The sequence below is a fragment of the Somniosus microcephalus genome, chromosome 1 (assembly GCF_052327205.1).
Source record: "Somniosus microcephalus isolate GS21.2 chromosome 1, FLI_Smic_1.0, whole genome shotgun sequence".
Classification (NCBI taxonomy): Eukaryota; Metazoa; Chordata; class Chondrichthyes; order Squaliformes; family Somniosidae; genus Somniosus; species Somniosus microcephalus.
In genome coordinates this window covers 51,760,689-51,781,591 of record NC_140987.1, presented here as the reverse complement: position 1 = coordinate 51,781,591, position 20,903 = coordinate 51,760,689, and the positions used below count along the sequence as shown (strand labels likewise).

The 20,903-nt window shown below is 48.1% G+C and overlaps 1 protein-coding gene across 2 annotated transcripts in view; it reads right to left on the bottom strand.

The window, feature by feature from the left end:
* LOC147124066 (cadherin-related family member 2-like) overlaps positions 1–20,903 on the bottom strand; it is a 189,510-nt gene that overhangs the window by 42,631 nt on the left and 125,976 nt on the right. For both annotated transcript variants that reach the window (XM_085980586.1, XM_085980646.1), the window contains exons 21-24: positions 12,093–12,142; positions 10,622–10,782; positions 8,209–8,311; positions 1,837–1,925 (exon numbers count right to left, since the gene is read on the bottom strand). In XM_085980586.1, coding sequence (XP_085836712.1) covers positions 1,837–1,925; positions 8,209–8,311; positions 10,622–10,782; positions 12,093–12,142 — 403 coding nt within the window. The remainder of the gene's footprint in view (positions 1–1,836; positions 1,926–8,208; positions 8,312–10,621; positions 10,783–12,092; positions 12,143–20,903) is intronic.

Here is a 20,903-nt window from a genome sequence, read left to right as displayed (position 1 = left end):
ATCGAGCTCTCCACCTTCGAGTATGACATCATTTACCGGCCAGGGGCCCTTAACGAATCCCCTGACGCCCTCTCACGAGGGATGTGTGCCAGCGCCACCGGGGATCGGCTACAGACCCTCCACAACGACCTCTGCCACCCAGGGGTCACGCGGCTGTTCCACTTCATAAAGTCCCGTAACTTACCCTACTCGATTGAGGAAGTTCGGTCTCTGACCAGGAACTGCCGCACTTGCGCTGAGTGCAAGCCTCGGTTCTACCGCCCAGATAGAGCTCACTTAATCAAAGCTACACGGCCCTTTGAGCGGCTCAGCTTAGATTTCAAGGGCCCCCTCCCGTCCGTCGACCGCAATGTTTACTTCCTGAACATTGTGGACGAATACTCCCGGTTCCCATTCGCCTTCCCCTGCCCAGACATGACCAGCGCCACGGTCATTAAATGCCTCAACAGCCTGTTCTGCCTGTTCGGTATGCCAAGCTACATCCATACGGATAGGGGGGCGTCCTTCATGAGTGAAGAGCTACGCCAGTACATGCTGTCCAGGGGGATCGCCACGAGCCGTACCACCAGCTACAACCCCCGGGGTAACGGCCAAGTGGAGCGAGAGAACGGGAAAGTATGGAAAGCAGTCACTCTAGCTCTAAGGACCAAGGGCCTCCCTATCTCCCGCTGGCAGGAAGTCCTCTCGGATGTGCTCCATTCGATACGGTCGCTATTGTGTACTGCCACTAATGCCACGCCTCATGAACGAATGTTTGTCTTTCCCCGGAAATCCACCTCCGGCGTATCCATGCCGTCATGGCTCTCCACCCCAGGTCCGGTATTCGTGCGAAGGCATGTGAGGGGCCACAAGACGGACCCTCTCGTGGAGCCAGTGTACCTACTCCACGCCAACCCCCAATACGCATATGTCCGGCACGCCGACGGAAGGGAGGACACCGTGTCCATAAAAGACGTCGCCCCAGCCGGTAACGACAACAACCACGGCGATAGCAGCGACAACGATCGCAGCAACTCTTACCCACCCACTATTCTTTCATCACCCCCGGAAGAACATCGACCAACGGCACCCCCACCAACTACCCCTTCAACAACCCTGGCGGCACCCCCGGCAGAGACCCAGGAGGCTACCGGGGACACCCAGCCGACACCCGCGGCACCGCAACAGCCACGTCGGTCGCAGAGGACTATCAAACCCCCGAACAGACTAAATCTATAGAAGGGGTGAATGTGATGAAATATTCCATTCATCACTGCCTGTGACTGTGGTCGGTTTCAGTTTCATTTCCCTTCCCCCAGTTCCGTTTCCTCACCATTGTATTGTATATTGGAATGTGTTGTGTGTAGGGCTCCGCCCATACCTGGCCCCTATGTAAGCAAGCTCAGTCTGGCCTCATATCCAGTACTGCAGCCCTCCGGATGGAAGATACCTCTCTCCACTACGTGTTACCTTCTAAGTTAATAAAAGCCTTGTTTTCTTTCGCTAACATCGAGTCTCGGAATTATTGAGGCACATCAATCACCTCCAGAGTCAACTTCTTCAATGTTTTCCTCGTCTGCTTCCAGGCTCCTCCATCAACATCCCTGTGTTTGTCCTATCCCAGCGGCAGAATAAACCCATGAGGCGTGGGCTCAGTAATCAGGTGGGAGTGGCCCTGGGAGTGCTCAACATTAATTCCATACCCCATGAAGTCTCATGAGTTCAGGTCAAGCAAGGCCAAGGAAACCTCTTGCTGATAACTGCCTACCATACCGCTCTCAACTGATAAATCAGTGCCCCTCCTGTAGATGCTACAAGTTATTAAACACTTTTGGTATACAGGTCTAGTAACTCTACCTCAGTATTTGTTTCTCATTGAGGAGCACACTTCCTGGCGGCCTGTCTAAAACTAATTGTAGTTTACTGCTCCCATCAACGATAAAGACCTGAAGAGAAAAATCTGTATTAGTTACATGTGGTAAATGATACTTTTCCATTGATATTTATTTGACCAATATACATGGGTAGAGTTATTAGAATCTTTAGGGTACTGTTAAAGTGGCAGGAAACTATAGATATATGGCCACAAAAAGCATCGGTTAAGTCCAGGCCAAATCTCTACATCAATTGTACCAAAGTTTTTATTTAAATACATTGGGCAGGATTTTCATTGAGCCATGGAGGCGGGATTGGAGGCATGTGGGGGGTTAAAATCACAAAAACTGGCGCGCAGGACCCCCACCGCCTGGTTCCCGACTCCGAGCAATTTTAACTCAGGCGTGTCTGATGGTCCCGACTCCGTCCCGCATCCAACAGGCGGGACTGGTCGTTAAGGCCCTTAACAAGCACTAAATGGCCTCTATAATCCTATTTTAAAAGGCCCTTGCGATTTTAACCCTTTTCCCATGTGAAACACGCCTGGTGGGAAACACGACGGTGAAACCTGGCGGGAGCACTATTGGATTGCTGACTATCAACTGCAGGTCAACCATTAAAGAGGAGATTTGATCAGCCATCATTTGCAGGTGGCAGGACTTAGTGGTCTCAGGTCTGGGGCAACTTTTAGAAGGCTTAACCATACCTCTGGAAGGTTGGAGCCTGACACCCATCTCCAGTGTGACCTCCTGGGAAACCCCTCTCACCACCTTCCCTCAGCCCTTCCTCAACTGAGGCATATACCAGAAGCATGGGAGCCATCTATTTCCTTCCCATCTGGGCATTAGAGGACTTCGAGCACCAGCCGCGGCACCAGCAGAACCAGGAACAACAGCAGCACCAACAGCAGCAGGAGCGCCAGGCTGCTGCTCACCCACCTGAGGCTGCACAGGCCAGAAGGGGACAGCGCCTGGAAGCCAGTCGGTGCAGGAGATACCCCCCAAACAGGGTCTACAGACACAGGGTCAGCTATCTCAACATGTCTGAGCAGCAGTGCCAAAAGCGGCTCCGACTTTCGCAAGAGGTAGTGAGTGACATCTGCGCAATGCTACAGCAAGACCTGCTGCCCAGAGGACCAGGTGGACAAGCATTACCAGTGGCCGTCAAAGTCACCACCGCACTCAACTTTTTTGCCTCAGGCTCATTCCAGGGATCAGCAGCAGACATCAGCGGCATCTCCCAGGCGGCCGCACACACTTGCATCACGCAGGTAACTGATGCCCTCTTTGCCATCGCGCACAATCACATCCATTTCACCAAGGATCGAGCAAGTGTCACGGTGCGAGCAGTTGGATTAGCTCCTTTGGCAGGCTTTCCAAGGGTACAGGGCATCGTTGACTGCACACGTGGCCCTTAAGGCACCCCATCGCAATCCAGGTATTTTTGTCAACCGCAAGGGCTTCCACTCCCTTAACGTTCAGCTGGTGTGTGTCCACAAGAAGGAAGCTTTGCATGTTTGTGCCAAGTACCCTAGCAGTTGCCATGACTCCTTCATACTGCACCTGTCTAGTGTGCCTCCGCTCTTCAGTCTGCTAGACCAAATTAACGGATGGCTACTTGGAGACAAGGGCTATCCCCTGAGGACATGGCTAATGACGCCGTTGAGGAGACCATCCAATGAAGCTGAGGAGAGTGACAACTCCAGCCACATTTCCACCAGATCCATAATCAAGCAAACCATCGGTTTGCTGAAGGTGTGCTTCAGATGCCTGGATAGATCAGGTGGAGCCCTGCAGTACTCAGCAGCCAGGGTCTCCAGAATCGTCGTGGTTTGCTGTGCACTTCACAACATGGCACAGCGTCGTGGCTTGCAGATGCCTGAGGACCAAGTGGCTCCTCACATATCCTTCTCAGATGAGGAGGAGGAGGAGGAGGAGGAGGAAGGCAAAAACGAACATCCTGCAGAGGCCCATCAACCAGCGGCAGCATTACGCGAGAACATTGCTGCCCGGGATGCAAGGAACGTACTCATCCTGGCCAGACTTGCTTAGCCTAGTCAATCAAATACTTTTGCCTCGCAGCTTCTTACCAGAGCATTGACAATGGCCAAGAACCAGAGGATTCCTAGCACTCTGACCACCATACTGACAGTTGCAAGTATGCCTAAGCCCCCAATAGCGAAATAACAGACAATACAACTGCAACATTTGCCATCAGAAATTGTATGCATAATAACGAAGTGATGGCATTTTTACAGTAAACACAAAATTGCACCCAAGTGACTACCTTTGTGACTACCCTTGTGACTAATTGTGCAGAATTTTCCTCTTATGCGTGCTCCTCCGTGGTGCCTCCCCTGTGGCTTCAACAGATGTGGAGGCCCCTTGCTCACTTTGCTGCTGCTCCTGTCTCAACACCTTTGGCGGGCGTCCTCTGGGGTGGCGAGCCTGTGAGGGCTCATCAACAGTCTGCTGCTCCTGCGGCTGTGCAGAGGTTGAGACGCCTATCTCACTTGGGTGTGGACTCCGGTGGGGCTCTGACCGAGGGCTCTGCAGTGGCATGGAAGTGTGAGCGCTTGGAGAGGAGCCCCCACTTCCCTGAGGTCTGCCACCAACCTCCCTCTCATGGGCCAGGTCCCCCTCAGCGCCTGCAAGTGGCTGGAGAGCACCTTGCTGCACATCAGGGGGGCCATGGGGACCCGTATCTGCAATGGCAGTCCTACTCAGAAGGACTTCCATGAAGGTCTGGTTTCTCTGTTCAATAGATGCCCATCGCTCCTCAAGAGGTGTCATTCTATTCTGAACAATGACTATGTATTCCATACCCTGGCGACTAAGCTCATCCATGGCCGTAGCCATCCTCTCCTCTACCGTAGCCATCCTCTCCTCTACGGTAGCCATCCTTTCCACGGAGGTTGCCATCCTTTTCATGGTGAGGCGTTCATGCGCCAATGACTCCACAAAGGCTCTGGTCATGTTTGCTATGGACTCCTCCATTCGCTCCACACTCGCAGTGACCCTACAGACAAAACCTGCCAGAAACTCCTGCATCTGTGCCTGGAGTTCCTTCACCGCTGATCCCATGGATGGACCCAGAGGCAGAGGGTCGATATGCTGCTGAGCCGAGCTGGCAGAGTCCTGCGCCCTCCGACTAGGACTCTCCACTGCTGTCCCTGTCTCCACAATCTGCTGATGCTCACTTGTGAGCTGTGATACACCAAGTGACAACACTACTCTATGTCCCGAAGGTCCCACCGAGGTGTGAGTGTCTACGCTGGTGCTGGGTGCACAGATTTCTGGTGACGCTGCGCCCTCAGAAGTTGCAGCTTCCTCTGAGGAGTCTGGCTGCTCAGCCTCTTCTTCCTGGCTAGGGGGGACGGATGCCTTTGATGGTCCTGTGGGGGAGTAAAGGAAAGAGTCAGAGATGTGATGCCAAGGCTACATGCACATTGCTTTTTGCAGATGCTCATAAGTCCATCTGTTACAGCTTCACAATCATTATCAGCGACTCATGCAATGTCAAAGAGAGAGATGGGAAACTTTTCCGTCACCAGCTTGCTGTGTTACACCCACCTGTCCGTCCCCCACGCGCGAATCATCCTCAATGCCCATAATTTCCAGGACGGCCTCCTCCCAGGGGGTCAGGTGGACTATTGAGGCTGTCCCTCCTCCTGTCCTTGCTCGCTCTCTTTTGTTGTGAGCTCTCTTTTCCTGCAATGAGGGAGACAAGTGGAGGTTGGGTGAGAATGAAGGAGTGAGTGTAGAGATTGCATAGCATAGATACTTAGAAGGAGACAAAGATGGAGTGAGGTGGCAAGACCAAGGGCTCTCCCTGTGTGTTGTCAGTTGTTTTCATAGCATCAGAGTGATAGGGAGTGTGAGGGCTGCATAGTCGAATAGTTATGTGAATGTGAGCATAGAGAGGGAATGGGTATGGGTGCGTGGATGTCAGTGTCAAGTGGGATGTGGAGGAAGAGATTGCTAAAGCTGAGTGCTGGTGAGGAAAGGCAATGGGGGTCAGATTGAGGGTGATGGGAAATTCACACTCACTTTTCCAGTGCGCTGAAGGTCATGAAATCTTTTCCGGCACTGAATCCAGGTTCGTCATGTGACTCCCAAGGAGTTGACCTCCTCAGCCACCTGCATCCACACTGCCTTAGTCTGCTTGGGAGGCCTCTTCCTCCCTGAGGAAGGGAAAAGCATCTCCCTGTTGGCCCTAGCCCCATCCACCAATGGCTGCAGGGCCACCTCGTCGAAATGAGGAGCTGATCTGGGCCTCCCCCTTGTCATGTTTCCTGCAGGTCCCTCTCACACCAAATGGAAAAAGCTTGGAAGCCTGCAGAAGAAGCAAGGTTTGCTGTAGACCTTAAATGCAGCAGTAATGATGACGTCATCGGAGGCGACTTTCAGTCATGAAAAACCCATTTGCCAAGGGTTCCCACACGTTGGAAATCAATTGGACATTTAAGTTAAAATTGCATCAATCTCCCACATCCATTTAGATTCGGGTGGATAACACGAAATGCGGATAACACGACACCATCCCGCACCCGAGTTAAAATCCTGCCCATTATTTAAACATAGATTCCATGTAGGAGTCCTGTCCTAATTTTACTATTTGAGAACTGAATGGAAACTAAGATTTTTTTGAATAGATATTGGGGAATATTTCTTCTGCACTATACACAGCAAAATCTTTATTCATGTGTTTCTGCAGATCCTTGTAAGGGACGGAGCCTTCACCCGCTCCAAACAAGGCCTACGAGGAGAAGTGACTAGGGGCAGGCACTCTGAGGCCAGAAGGCCCCTGGTCCTGGCCTGGAAGTACAGCGAATGAGAACAGATGTATTGGCCCACTGAATGGTAGATGTGGGGCCCAACTGGGGATCCAGGCCTGTAACGTTGCTTGGATCCTGAAGAACGAAGATAATTTCTGACAACTGACGTAATAAAACTCACTACGCACTTGGTTTGAGCATATGGAGGTCTAGTTGTACTTCACTAGTTCCTGTCTTACAAAATGTCCCTGGCAAGCTGGGGCCAACGCCCAAGTATTTATACTCCTTGGACGGTGCCACTAGCTGGCCGTCCAGTGTTATTTCATAGGTAGTTTCTCGATGATGAGATTTATGACAGCAACATTTTAGCCCTCTTACAAAGGAGGTCAAGGGGGCACCTCTGACTCCTTTCTGGGGAAGGCTCCAATACCCACTTCCTGGTCGAGATTCCTGGCCACCTCGGTCATGTTGATGATGTAAATTGGGCATGTTCTCACTGGAAAAGAGAAGGTTGAGAGGTGCTCAATGGAGATAGCTGTTTTTAGGATTCTAAAGGGACTAGGTACCGGGGACGAGGTTACAAAGTTAGGGAGGGCGTGAGGCCATGGAGGCATTTGAAAACAACGATGAGAACGTTAAAATTGAGGCGATGTCGGACCTGGAGCCAATGTAGGTCAGCGAGCACTGGGTGATGGGTGAACGGGACTTAGTGCGAGTTAGGATACAGGCATCAAAGTTTTGAATGAATTCAAGTTTATAGAGGGTGAAAGATGGGAGGCCGGCCAGGAGAGCATTGGGAGAGTCAAGTCTGGAGGTAACAAAGGCATGGATGATGATTTCAGCAGCAGATGAGCTGAGGAAGGGGGGGAGACAGACGACGTTACAAGGAGATGGGGGGGGGATGGAGTCGGTGGCTAGGGAACGGAGTTTGTGGCGGGGACGGAAGACAATGGATTCGGCCTTCCCAATATTTATAGAGGAAATTTCTGTTCATCCAGAACTGAATGTTGGACAAGCAGCGTGACAAATCAGAGAGAGTGGAGGGATTGCGAGAGGTGGTGGTGAGGTAGAGCTGCGGTGTCATCAGCGTACATGTGGAACCTGACGTCGTGTTTTCGGATGATGTCGCCGAGGGGAAGCATGTAGATGAGAAATAGGAGGGGGCAAAGGATAGATCCTTGGGGTAACGGTTTTTATGTGGGTGCCTGAGATGTGCCCCTAGTTATGCGGGCAGCCTCCTGGATTATTCAAATTCCGTGAGCACACTTTGGGGGAGTGGGGGGTGGGGATCATTGCTAAAATATAATTTATGCCGGGATGCTGGGGCCGTGGATTTTCAGTCCCCTGATATAAATGCAAGTTAGTATTGTAAAAGAACGCATTTACGATTTTGGTAGAAATACCAAGCAGAAGAAATCTTTGTGAACATACTGACAATATCGTCACAAAAAGCCGCCAAAGAAATTTTCCCCATCATTCTGAACCCACATCCCCTGCTCTACCATGTTTTCAAATCTAAAATACAAAATGCAACATACATAAAGAGTGCTTGGTATTGCAGTGAAATGGAAACTTACTTCCAATAGGTGATGAACGGTATTACTGGGTAGTCCGCCATCTGTGGCCGCCACTTTTATCTTCCAACTTCCCTTCAGTGTAAAATCCAAATGATTTCTTATTCTTAAAATAAAATAATGACAGACGTATTTGCTAAGACTGTGTTCTGATTATTTGTCAGATACACTTGATCTGTTCTTACAGTTACTCCCCTTCTGGCCTCTTGCTCATCCTCGACTCCCCTTTGCTCCATCACTGTCGGCCGTGCCTTCAGCTGCCTAGGCACTAAGCTCTGGAATTTCCTGCCTAAACCTCTCCATCTCGCTATCTCTCTATCCTCCTTTATGACACTCCTTAAAACCTAACTCTTTGACCAAGCTTTTGGTCACCTGTCTTAATGTCTCCTTATGTGGCTTGGTGTCAAATTTTGTCTGATAACGCTCCTGTGAAGCACCTTGGGACATTGTGCTACGTTAAAGGCCATAAATACAAGACAGTTACTGATAAATCCAATAGGGAAATAAGGAGAAATATCTTCACTCAGAGTGTAGTTAGAAGGTGAAACTCGCTACCACAAGAAGTGGTTGAGGCAAATAGCTTAGATGCTTTCAAAAGGAAACTAGATGAGTACATGAGAAAAAAGGGAATAGAAAGATATGCTGAAAGGCTGAGATGAGGTAGGTGGAATGGGAGGAGACTCGTGTGGAGTATAGACACCAGCACAGGCTAGCTGGGCTGAATGGCCTGTTTCTGTGCTCTATATTCTATGTAGTTCGATGTAAAGGTGCTATATAAATGCAAGTTGTTGTTGTACTTGATCTTCAATCACCACAACCATCTTCCTTTGTGCTAGGTATGACTCCAGCCAGTGGAGAGTTTCCCCCCACCCCCCGATTTCCATTGACTTCAGTTTTACTAGGGCTCCTTCATGCCACACTTGATCAAATGCTGCCTTGATGTCAAGGGCAGTCACTCTCACCTCACCTCTGGAATTCAGCTCCTTTGTCCATGTTTGGACCAAGGCTGTAATGAGGTCAGCAGCCAAGTGGTCTTGGCGGAACCCAAACTGAGCATCAGTGAGCAGGCTATTGGTGAGTAAGTGCCGCTTGATAGCACTGTCGACGACACCTTCCATCACTTTGCTGATGATTGAGAGTAGACTGTTGGGGCGGTAATTGGCTGGATTGGATTTGGCCTGCTTTTTGTGGACAGGACACACCTGGGCAGTTTTCCACATTGTCGGATAGATGCCAGTGTTGTAGCTGTGCTGGAACAGCTTGGCTAAAGGCTTGGTTAATTCTGGAGCACAAGTCTTCAGCACAATAGTCCAATTGCACAATGTTGGACTGTGCGATGTCAGCGTAGCAACGATTAATGCTCTCTAATGAAATTTCTTTGTCTGCTTTTCTAACGGGGGTGTACGCCTGACCCAATTAAAAGAGAGAACAAAGAAATTTCTTACAAACTCATTAAAGCCCCGATTGTAGCTCGGGGCAAGCGGTGATGCGAGGCCCAGGCCATTTAAATTTTTGGGCCTTATTTAAATAGAGCAGGGCTGACTGACCCCCCACCCCACAAACCCAACTTCAGTGAGGTCGAGAGTCGGTTGAGTGCCGGCAGAAAACCAACAGGAAGTCGGGGGCCTGCGGGAACAATCCCCGGGAAAGTAAGCGAAAGAGAGGGTGCAATGTGACTGCAGTCAGGAGAGGCCCATGGAGTCCTTGTGCAGCTCGGAGAAGCACTCCTGCTCCTCCTGGCCCCCAAGGAAACTATTAGAGGAATAAAAAAAGTTAACTAACCTGTTTGAACCTCTTCTGGGCCTGCTGATCCTCAGAGCCTGGTTTCCCTGAATGATGTCATCAGGCCTCGGTGTTTGAATCTGAATGAGGCTGCCCAAAACACGCCTGTTAAAATGGCGAGGGGCGTGTGCACAGCTGCGTGGTTCCAGTGCGTGCCATGCTGCCACTATTTTAAGCCGCCTGCCCACCCCGTTCTCATCGGGCACGTGGTGGGTGGGGAAGGGTTAAGATCAGGGCTGAAGTGTTCGTGCACTATTATCACAGACTGCAATTTCACCCTTCATGAGTTTCATAAGAACATAAGGCGTAGGAGCAGGAGTAGGTCATTTGGCCCCTCGAGCCTGCTCCGCCATTCAATAAGATCATGGCTGATCTGATCTTGGCCTCAACTCCACCTCCCTGCCCGCTTCCCATAACCCTTGGCTAACTTACCATTCAAAGATCTGTCTATCTCCACCTTTAAATATATTCAATGACCCCGCCTCCACAGCTCTCTGGGGAAGAGAATTCCAAAGATTCACGACCCTCTGAGAGAAGAAATTCCTTCTCATTTCCGTTTTAAATGTGTGCCCCCTTATTCTGAAATATTATTAAAAATTAATACTACCAGAAATCTGAGTTAGATGTTACCTACCGTAATCTGCCCTCCCATCTATACTTGCTGTTTAAAGATGTTTGAATATAAAAAGATTCTGTTGCTGTTTTGTTGATTGGCAGTGCATCTGCTGTAGAAAAAGTGACTTCTGCGATGCAAAATGTAATAATGCCATTCTTTCCAGCATCACAGTCAGTGGCCTAAACATGCATATAGAAATATTAAAATTGCCCAGTTAATCATGCTCCAAATGATTGAAATCTATATGTTCAATTTACTACAGTTAAACCTTAGTATGTGCAGTGGCAAGCTAGACATCGAAGTCCAATATATCCAAGCATACACATAAAAGGGTTGGATGCACATTACTGGGACAAAGGGAAACTTGCATGCAGCAAAGACTCTCAAATATTAATCATTTACAAGTGGTCTTTATTGTACTTTTATTAAAAACATAAATCTATATTGTTCACTTCCAGGGCCACTACCTGATTTCTATTTGAATAATGCAACATGATATGTGCATATTTCATGAAATGCTAATAAACCCACAGGTTTACGCCGAAGTGGATCAAATGGAGCCAATGGGTCAATTTTGTCTTGGCTATAAGATCTGAATGAGGAATTGCTAAATTGACTCCAAATGCTAAATTATTAAAATGCAACATGTAAGGAGCCCTCTTCAGTTTGGACCTGAATCCCATCACGCCTCCATCTGATCTCTTTCACATGACGAACAGTGAGAAGAGAATTGTCATCAACCAAGGCACTCATAGGCAAATAACATAACTGCTTTCTAGTGGTGCCCTGCTTGACCGGCCTCCTTGACTTTTTTTAAGAGCATCCTAAATGCACTGTGGAAAACCTGGCGCAGGTGAAATTATGACGTGGGCAGGGGCGCAAAAAAAATCTGTCAACTCTTGTCATGATTTTTTTTTGAGGGGAGAGGCAAGAGAGGCATCAGTTGCCTGTTATTCAATAGAACTGAATATCGGGTGTGCTGTATAACGGGCAGCAAATCTGATTCCGCCTGTTTTGCGCTCAAGCCCAATTTCACCTAGTGCCTAGACTTCCAAACAGGGTTGAAAGGGACCAAAGTAACTGCGATGTAGGCAACTTCGGGGTGGGAGGTCCGACCAGGACCCACGTCTGGATCCCTAGGTGGGTTCCACCACCGCCATCCCGAGTGCCAGTTCAATGGGTTCATCCCAGTCTAGAGGGGGCTCAGCAAGAAGGAGGCAATGGATGAGGAAATTCCCAGTGTTCTGCCAGCCCTATGCCCTCCGGTGGCATGGGTGAGTTTGTGCACCAAACAGGCCTTGCCAAGAATTTGCAGCATAGGCCAAGGCCTGTAATATCTGGATCCTGGCCAATTTCTAGCCACCTCCGCCGAAGTCCTGGAAGGTTTATGCTGGGAGTGTGCGGCTAGGCCCTATCATGTAGGCCTAGGCTCAATCAAAATGTGCAAAGCCAATAAAATTAAACATTAAAGCGAGTTGAAGTATCTTACCTCAAACACTGTGACCTCTAGCCCCTCGGTGATAAATTCAGATACAACAACTGAAGTGAAAACAAAATCAGGCATTAAATTCCCTAGTGAATGATAGACTTTGATTTTTAGCAACGGTTTGATTAAATCACTTTAAAGAAACACAAGTGTAATTATAAATTATAAAGCTAGCAGCCAAGAAACAGTTAATGATTAATATATATATTTTAAAGAAATACTGCATTCAGTTTAGCAAATTAGAATTTCCTTAATGTAGGACCAATGCTCTAAATTTGATGAATGACAGCTGGAAAATCAAGTGAAAAATTGAACAACAAAGCAAATTGATAATGATAGACTGAATTATATATTTTCCATTTTATATTAGGAATCCTTCTTAAACCGATGCCATTTTTTACTAAAATATTATACTAAAATACTGCTATAGTCCCTTATATATTGTTCAGGCACTAACGGCTACAGATACTGCAGATGTATAAAGGCAGTCATTTATGTAAATTTGTTCCTTAAATTACTGGCAGCAGAAAATTAAGACAAGCTAGTTCCCATTATGCAAATCTACTGCCCCAATGAGCTGCTTTGTGTATTACAATATATGCTAACAAATGCAAATGAATCTGACATCGTCTGCTGCTGATAATAAAGGCACAAAATGGTGTCCTGAAAGAGACAAAAAGCAAAAAGATTCTGCCAATCTGACCTGAATAAATGACTCAAACATTTTGCCAAATATCAATATGCTTTCGTGGGAACAGCGGTGTTGCTACCAACACCCAAAGGAGGTGCTTGCACATAGACAATGGCAGCAAGGCAAACACTGAATGCGTGAGCTTCCTTTAAATGTAGAAGGTTGTCAGAAAAGAATCAATGGCCTGAAAAAAACCTCCAATGCAATGTCAAAAGATCACAAAGAAAAGTCTAACTCATACCATTGAACAGGAACAACCACCCCCAGAATCCTGGATATCACTTCAGCCATTTAACCATCTCCTGTTTTCCATTTAAGCAGCTTCCAGATCATTCTATTTCTGTGTGTGTGTTTTCCTTTGCCTTTCCTTTTGTTCTGTTCCTTTCTAAATCCTTCTCATCTGTAATTTCTTCCAGTTCTGGGAAAGGGTCTACATCCAAAACATTAACTCATCTCTTCTTTCCAGTAAATGCTGACTGACTTGCTGAGTGTTTCCAGTCATTTTCTCTTTAGTCCCCCAATCTCTGATGTCTGATAAATTTAGATTAAAGTCTGCCTTTCCTTGCAATCTCTCGGTATTGTGAAAGTAGTTTAAAAAGCACTCTACATAAATGTAGTGTATGCCAAAAACTGACTAATGCATATGGAAATAATCCAGTATATAGTTGTTCTTGGTCGCACTTCACCAGATTTTGCAAGCTGCTGCCAATGCATCTGTCTGTATGTTGGACTATAACCTGGTGTTGTGTGACTTCTTACATTCAATAAGATTAGCAGCCTGCACAATGACAAGGGAACAGGTCAACCACAAGAGGGAGAAGTCATTCTTCTTAAACCCTCCCTCAACATCCCAGAACCTTGCAGAAGAGGTATGTCTCTGCTGAAGCAGGCATTGAATAGTATTCATGCCAGTGAGCAATTTATTAACAATGCGATGCACACTACTATGGTGTGTCAATGTAATATCAGAGTCAGGCTGGGCACAGTTGGCAGAATAGAAGGGCTCTTTGGTCAACCTTCACACCATACCACTACATAACTAGTAATCTCCCCCTTCCTCCCTGGAGCTCCAGGATGCAATTAGCTATTCAGAACTCCCTCTATAGAAGCTTTTGAATGTCTTTCTACAGAGCAGAAATGGTGCTGTGGGTGGTTGAGGGGGGTGGGTGGGGGGTGGGGGTTGGCAGGGGGCAAGTGTACATTTCACTTGTCACCGAGGTGACCCTCTCCCTTCCCGTGTTATATCATGACTGAGTATTTCTACAGTCCAGTCGTTAAAGTCAAAGTAAGGTCTCTAGTTTAGAGAAAGTAGTGTTTAAAGGGAAGTAAGGTCCATAGTGTATTTAATATTCTTTAATTTAAAGGAAGTAAAGGGAGTAAATTAAGGGTAGGACATGGCAGGGCAGCTCGGATGCGTGGACTGCTCCTCCTGTGCTATGTGGGAAGTGAGGGACACTTTAGGTGTCCAGGGCGAACACATGTGCAGGAAGTGTCTCCAGCTGCAGCTACTCGAAATCCGCGTTCTGGAGCTGGAGCTGCAGCTGGAGTCACTGTGGAGCATCCGCAAAGCTGAGATCTTCGTGGATAGCACGTTTAACGAGGTGGTCACACCGCAGGTAAAGAGTGCACAGGCAGACAGGAAATGGGTGACCGCCAGACAGAGTAAAAGAACTAGGAAGGTAGTGCAGGAGTCCTCTGGGTCCATCTCCCTCTCCAACAGATTTTCTGTTTTGGATACTGATGGGGGAGATGGTTTCTCAGGGGAATGCAGCAAGAACCAAGTCTGTGGTACTACGAGTGGCCCAGCTGCACAGGAGGGGAGGAAAAAGAGTGGGAGAGCAATAGTGATAGGGGATTCTATCGTAAGGGGAACAGATAGACGTTTCTGTGGCCACAGATGTGACTCCAGGATGGTATGTTGCCTCCCTGGTGCCAGGGTCAAGGATGTCACCGAACGGCTGCAGGGCATTCTGAAGGGGGAGGGTGAACAGTCAGAGGTCGTGGTTCACATTGGTACCAACGACATGGGTAGAAAGAGGGATGAGGTCCTGCAACAAAAATTTAGGGAGCTAGGTAGCAGATTAAAAAGCAGGACCTCAAAGCTTGTAATTACTGGATTACTCCCGGTGCCACATGCTAGTGAGTATAGGAATAGGAGGATAGAGCAGATGAATGCGTGGCTAAAGAGTTGGTGCAGGAGGGAGGGCTTTAGTTTCCTGGATCGGCTTCTGGGGAAGGTGGGATCACAGAATCACAGAATCACAGAAACCCCACAGTGCAGAGAGAGGCCATTTCGGCCCATCGAGCCTACACCAACACATATCCCACCCGATCCCCGTAACCCCTATACCAACACATATCCCACCCTATCCCCGTAACCCCACGTATTTAATCCCCCTAACACTAAGTGTCAATTTATCATAGCCAATCAACCTAACCCGCACATCTTTGGACTGTGGGAGGAAACCGGAGCACCCGGAGGAAACCCACGGAAACACGGGGAGAATGTGCAAACTCCACACAGACAGTCACCCGAGGCCGGATTCGAACCCGGGTCCCTGGCGCTGTGAGGCAACAGTGCTAACCACTATGCCACCGTGCTGCCCCACGGATCTGTACAAGTTGGACGGGTTGGGGCCATATGGGTAGAACTTAAAAACAAAAAGGGGCAAGCACTTTGCTGGGAGTGTACTATAGGCCCCCAAACAGTCAGGGGGAGATAGAGGAACAGATATGTAGGCAAATCTCAGAGAAGTGTAGAAATAATAGGGTAATAATAGTAGGGGATTTCAACTTCCCCAATATTAACTGGGATAGTCAGAGTGTGAAAGGCATAGAGGGTGCGGAATTCTTAAAGTGCATCCAGGGGAGCTTTTTGAGCCAGCATGTAAAAAGTCCTACAAGAGAGGGGGCGGTACTGGAACTAATTCTAGGGAATGTAGCCAGGCAAGTGGTAGAAGTGTCAGCAGGAGAGCATTTTGGTGACAGTGACCATAATTCAGTGAGATTTAAGGTAGTCATGGAAAAGGACAAAGATGGACCGGAAATAAAGGTTCTAAATTGGGGGAAGGCTGATTTTAATATGATAAGGCAGGGTCTGGCCAAAGTGGACTGGGATCAGCTACTTCTAGGAAAATCCACATCAGAGCAGTGGGAGTCATTCAGAAAGGAAATAGAGTACAGCGCCAACATGTTCCCATAAAGGTCAAAGGTGGAACCAACAAGTCCAGGGAACTCTGGATGTCTAGGGATATACAAGAATGGATTAGGAAAAAAAGGGAGGCTTTTAGCAGATACAAAGGACTAAAAACAGTGGAAGCCCTAGAGGAGTATAGAAATTGCAGGGGGGTACTTAAAAAAGAAATTAGGAGAGCGAAGAGGGGGCATGAAAAAACACTGGCGGGCAAAATAAAGGAAAATCCCAAGGTGTTTTATAAGTATATTAAGGGTAAGAGGATAACCAGGGAAAGGGTAGGGCCCATTAAGGACCAAAGTGGCAATCTGTGTGTAGAGCCAGAAGATGTAGGTGAGGTTTTAAATGAATATTTTGCATCTGTGTTCACTATGGAGAAGGACGATGTAGGCATACAAATCAGGCAGGGGGATTGTAATATACTTGAACAAATTAGTATTGAGAGGGAGGAGGTACTAGCGGTTTTAGCGGGCTTGCAAGTGGATAAATCCCCAAGCCCTGACGGGATGTATCTCAGGCTGCTGTGTGAGGCAAGGGAGGAGATTGCAGGGGCTCTGACACAAATTTTCAGAACCTTTCTGGCCACAGGGGAGGTGCCAGAGGACTGGAGAACAGCTAATGTAGTACCATTGTTCAAGAAGGGTAGTAGGGATAAACCAGGGAATTACAGGCCAGTGAGCCTAACATCAGTGGTAGGGAAATTATTGGAAAAATTCTGAGGGACAGAATTAGTCTCCACTCGGAGAGGCAGGGATTAATCAGGGATAGTCAGCATGGCTTTGTCAGGGGGAGGTCATGTCTGACCAATTTGATTGAATTTTGAGAGGGGGTGACTAGGTATGTGGATGAGGGTAGTGCAGTTGATGTAGCCTACATGGACTTCAGTAAGGCTTTTGACAAAGTCCACATGGGAGACTGGTCAAGAAGGTAAGAGCCCATGGGTTCCAGGGCAATTTGGCACATTGGATCCAAAATTGGCTTAGTGGCAGGAGGCAGAGGGTGATGGTCGAAGGTTGTTTGTGTGACTGGAAGCCTGTGTCCAGTGGTGTACCGCAGGGATCGGTGCTGGGTCCTTTGCTGTTTATAGTGTACATTAATGATTTAGATATGAATATAGGAGGTATGATCAGTAAGTTCGCAGATGTCACAAAAATTGGTGGAGTGGTAAATAGTGAGGAGGGAAGCCTCAGGCTACAGGACGATATAGACGGGATGGTTAGATGGGCAGAACAGTGGCAAATGGAATTTAACCCTGAAAAGTGTGAGGTGATGCATTTTGGGAGGACTAACAAGGCAAGGGAATACACAATGAATGGTAGGACCCTAGGAAGGACAGAGGATTAGCGGGACCTTGGTGTGCATGTACATAGATCCCTGAAGGCAGCAGGACAGGTAGATAAGGTGGTTAAAAAGGCATATGGGATACTTGCCTTCATTAGCCAAGGCATAGAATATAAGAACAGGGAGGTTATGATGGAGCTGTACAAAACACTAGTTAGGCCACAGCTGGAATACTGTGTGCAGTTCTGGTCACCACACTATAGGAAGGATGTGATTGCATTGGAGAGGGTGCAGAGGAGATTCACCAGGATGTTACCTGGGCTGGAGCGCTTCAGCTATGAAGAGAGACTGGATAGGCTGGGGTTGTTTTCCTTAGAGCAGAAAAGGCTGAGGGGGGACCTGATTGACATGTACAAAATTATGAGGGACACAGATAGGGTAGATAGAAAGGAACTTTTCCCCTTAGTAGAGGGGTCAATAACCAGGGGGCATAGTTTCAAGGTAAGGGGCAGAAGGTTTAGAGGGGATTTGAGGGAAAACTTTTTCACCCAGAGGGTGGTTGAAATCTGGAACTCACTGCCTGAAAGGCTGGTAGAGGCAGGAACCCTCACAACATTCAAGAAGCATTTGGATGAGCACTTGAAATACCATAGCATACAAGGTTACGGACCAAGTGCTGGGAAATTGGGTTAGAATAGACAGGGCTTGATGGCTGGCGTGAACACGATGGGCCGAAGGGCCTCTTTCTGTGCTGTATGACTCTATGGGCTAAAAATTCGGTGGCGCCGCGTTTGGGGCGCCAAGCTCGCCTGGGCGCCGGAATTTGCGCTCCGGCCAGAGCCGCTTGCGCCCTCCCGATATTCAGTTGGAGTGCCCCAAGAGGGACTCAGGGCGCTGCTCGAGGCTCCCCGCGTCCCGCTTGGGGCGCTCAAACTGAATATCGCCGCGCTACGTGCCACAGCGCCACATGCTGTGGCACGGCGCGCTGCTGTACTGCAGGCCTTCCTCCCCTTCTTAAGGGGGAGGGGCCTGCACCAGCGCGATCACCGATCGCGAGTGCCAGCAAAAGAGCCCGACACCGAGGAGAAGTGCCGGGTTTTTGGGACACAGCCAGCACTGCCCGGGGGGTGGATCAGGAGGCTGGGGAGGGCGGCGCGAGGAGGTGCTGGCAGGCGGCCACCGGAAAAAATGGCCGCCCCGCACCTCCACCTTAATTTGCGCCACTACCGCCACAGGTAGGCCCTGTGAACCGGTCGCGATTTGCGACCGGCGTTACAGAGGCGGGCGCGACCAAATATCGCGATCGGGGCGGTAGCGGGGTGCTGCGCACACCAATGATGTCATCGGTGGCGGCGCAGCGCTACAAGCTAACGCTGCCATTAGCGCCCCGCTAAATATCGCGGGAGGCATGGCCAGTGGCGCTAAAGCCACTGAGTGCCCTCTTTGGGCGCTAACTGGTGGCGCAGCCCACTGAATTTCTAGGCCTATGACTGGTCCATCCAAAGCCTGGCAACCAGCCTTTCTGACTTTTAGAAAACATAAAAGAGATTCCATATGTCAGTGTTTCCTGCAAGCACTTGCACCTTATATTGTAATATAGGGATTATTACCATTTGGGAAGCGTTAATATTTTACAATAACTTGAACAGAATTCTTCCCGTAAAATGCAACTTGATGGCATACATTGTACTGAGTTATGTATTTAAGGCTTATATACATATGATTTATTCAGTTGAATAAACTCCCTCAGATGAATGAGGATAATTACAGTTACATGTAGATTACTTTTATGCAGACTAAAGCTATTTCATTTAGTGTCAGCCATGGCTTGGTTGGCAGCACTCTGAGTCAGAAGGTTGTGGGTTCAAGTCCTCACTCCAGAGACTTTAGCACAACAAATCTAGTGCAGTACTAAGGGAATGCTACACTGTCAGAGGCGCCGTCTTTCAGATGAGACGTTAAACCGAGGCCCCGTCTGCTTTCCCAGGTGGACGTAAAAGATCCTATGGCACTATTTCGAAGAAGAGCAGAGGAGTTTTCCCTGGTGTCCTGGCCAATATTTATCCCTCAATTTAAAAAAAGATTATCTGGTCATTTATCACATTTCCTAAATTACAACAGTGACTACACTTCAAAAATAATTCATTGACTGTAAAGTGCTTTGGAACCTCCAGAGATCGTGAAAGGTGATTTATAAGTCTTTCCTTCTTTACCTGATGATAATACTTTTTCCGTTACTGCAGTATAAAAGATGTTTATTCTTCTCACTTATGTCCAGGGGAAGACTGGCCCTATGGAAAATCAGGAGATTTCCTGAGTGCTTCTATGACTGGTCCGATAGCACTGTACTAACGGTACCCCACTTTTCCATGCGATCCCAAAGAATCCCGCACCCTTTCGGAGGAGCCAGAGTTCCCCTGTTTATGTCTTCTCTTTCCTCCTCCATGTCAGGCCTTTAATCCCCGTTTGTGGGTGGAGTGGACCTTTCAATGTGGTGGCAGTATTGTCTTTTGGATGAGATGTTAAACTGAAGACCTGTCTGCCTGCCCTCTCAGGTTGATGTAAAAAAAATCTCATACACTATTTGAAGAAAAGCTGGGAGTTTTCCTGGTGTTGTGAATAATGTTCTATTCCTTAACCAACATTACCAAAAACAGATTCATTTATTTGCTGTTTGTGGGACCTTGACGTGTGCAATTTGGCTGGCACATTCATGGACGTACCAAGGGTTCCAAGGGTTCCTCGGAGTCCACATCACGGAAGACCTCTCCTGGTCCCTCAATACCTCCTCTCTGGTGAAGAAGGCCCAGCAGCGCCTATATTTCCTAAGGAGGCTGAAGGGATGTAGCCTGTCACCCCTGATCCTCTCTAACTTTTACCGCTGCACAATAGAGAGCATCCTGACGAACTGTATCACAGTATGGTATGGCAGCTGTAGCTACTATGACCGGAAAGCCCTGCAGCGGGTAGTCAAAACTGCCCAACGCATTACCAGCACCCGGCTACCGACCATAGAGCACATATATCAGAAACGCTGTTTACGGAGGTCACGGACCATCATTAAAGACCCTACCCACCCCAGCCACAGTCTGTTCACCCTCCTGCCATCTGGGAGACGCTACAGATGCATTCGCACCCGAACGACCAGATTTAGGAACAGCTTCTTTCCCAGGGCTGTCATCCTACTGAACTCCACAAATAAACTCTAAAGCCTGCACATCTGCCAATGCACTTTATTATGTTTATGTTAATGTATTACAAGCCAAATGAATGTTGAATGTTTAAATGTCTTAATCTAAATGTACACTCTCGGGAGTCACAAGCCTACATTTCGTTGTACTGCACTTGTGCACTAACAATGACAATAAAGTTGATTATTATTATTATTATTATTATTAAGGGTAACTACACTTCAAAAGTAATTCATTGGCTGTGAAGCATTTTCAGACATTCTGCAGATGTGAAAGGCGCTATATATGCCTCTGTTTCCTCTAGACTTGAGTTTCCAGTGCTCTGCTGGCTGGCCTCCCATTTTCCACCCTCCATAAATCTGGGCTCAACCAAAAATCTGCTGCCCGTATCCTAACTTGCACCAAGTCGCGTTTACCCTGCACCCGAGTGGTCCCTGACCTACACTGGCTCCCGCTCT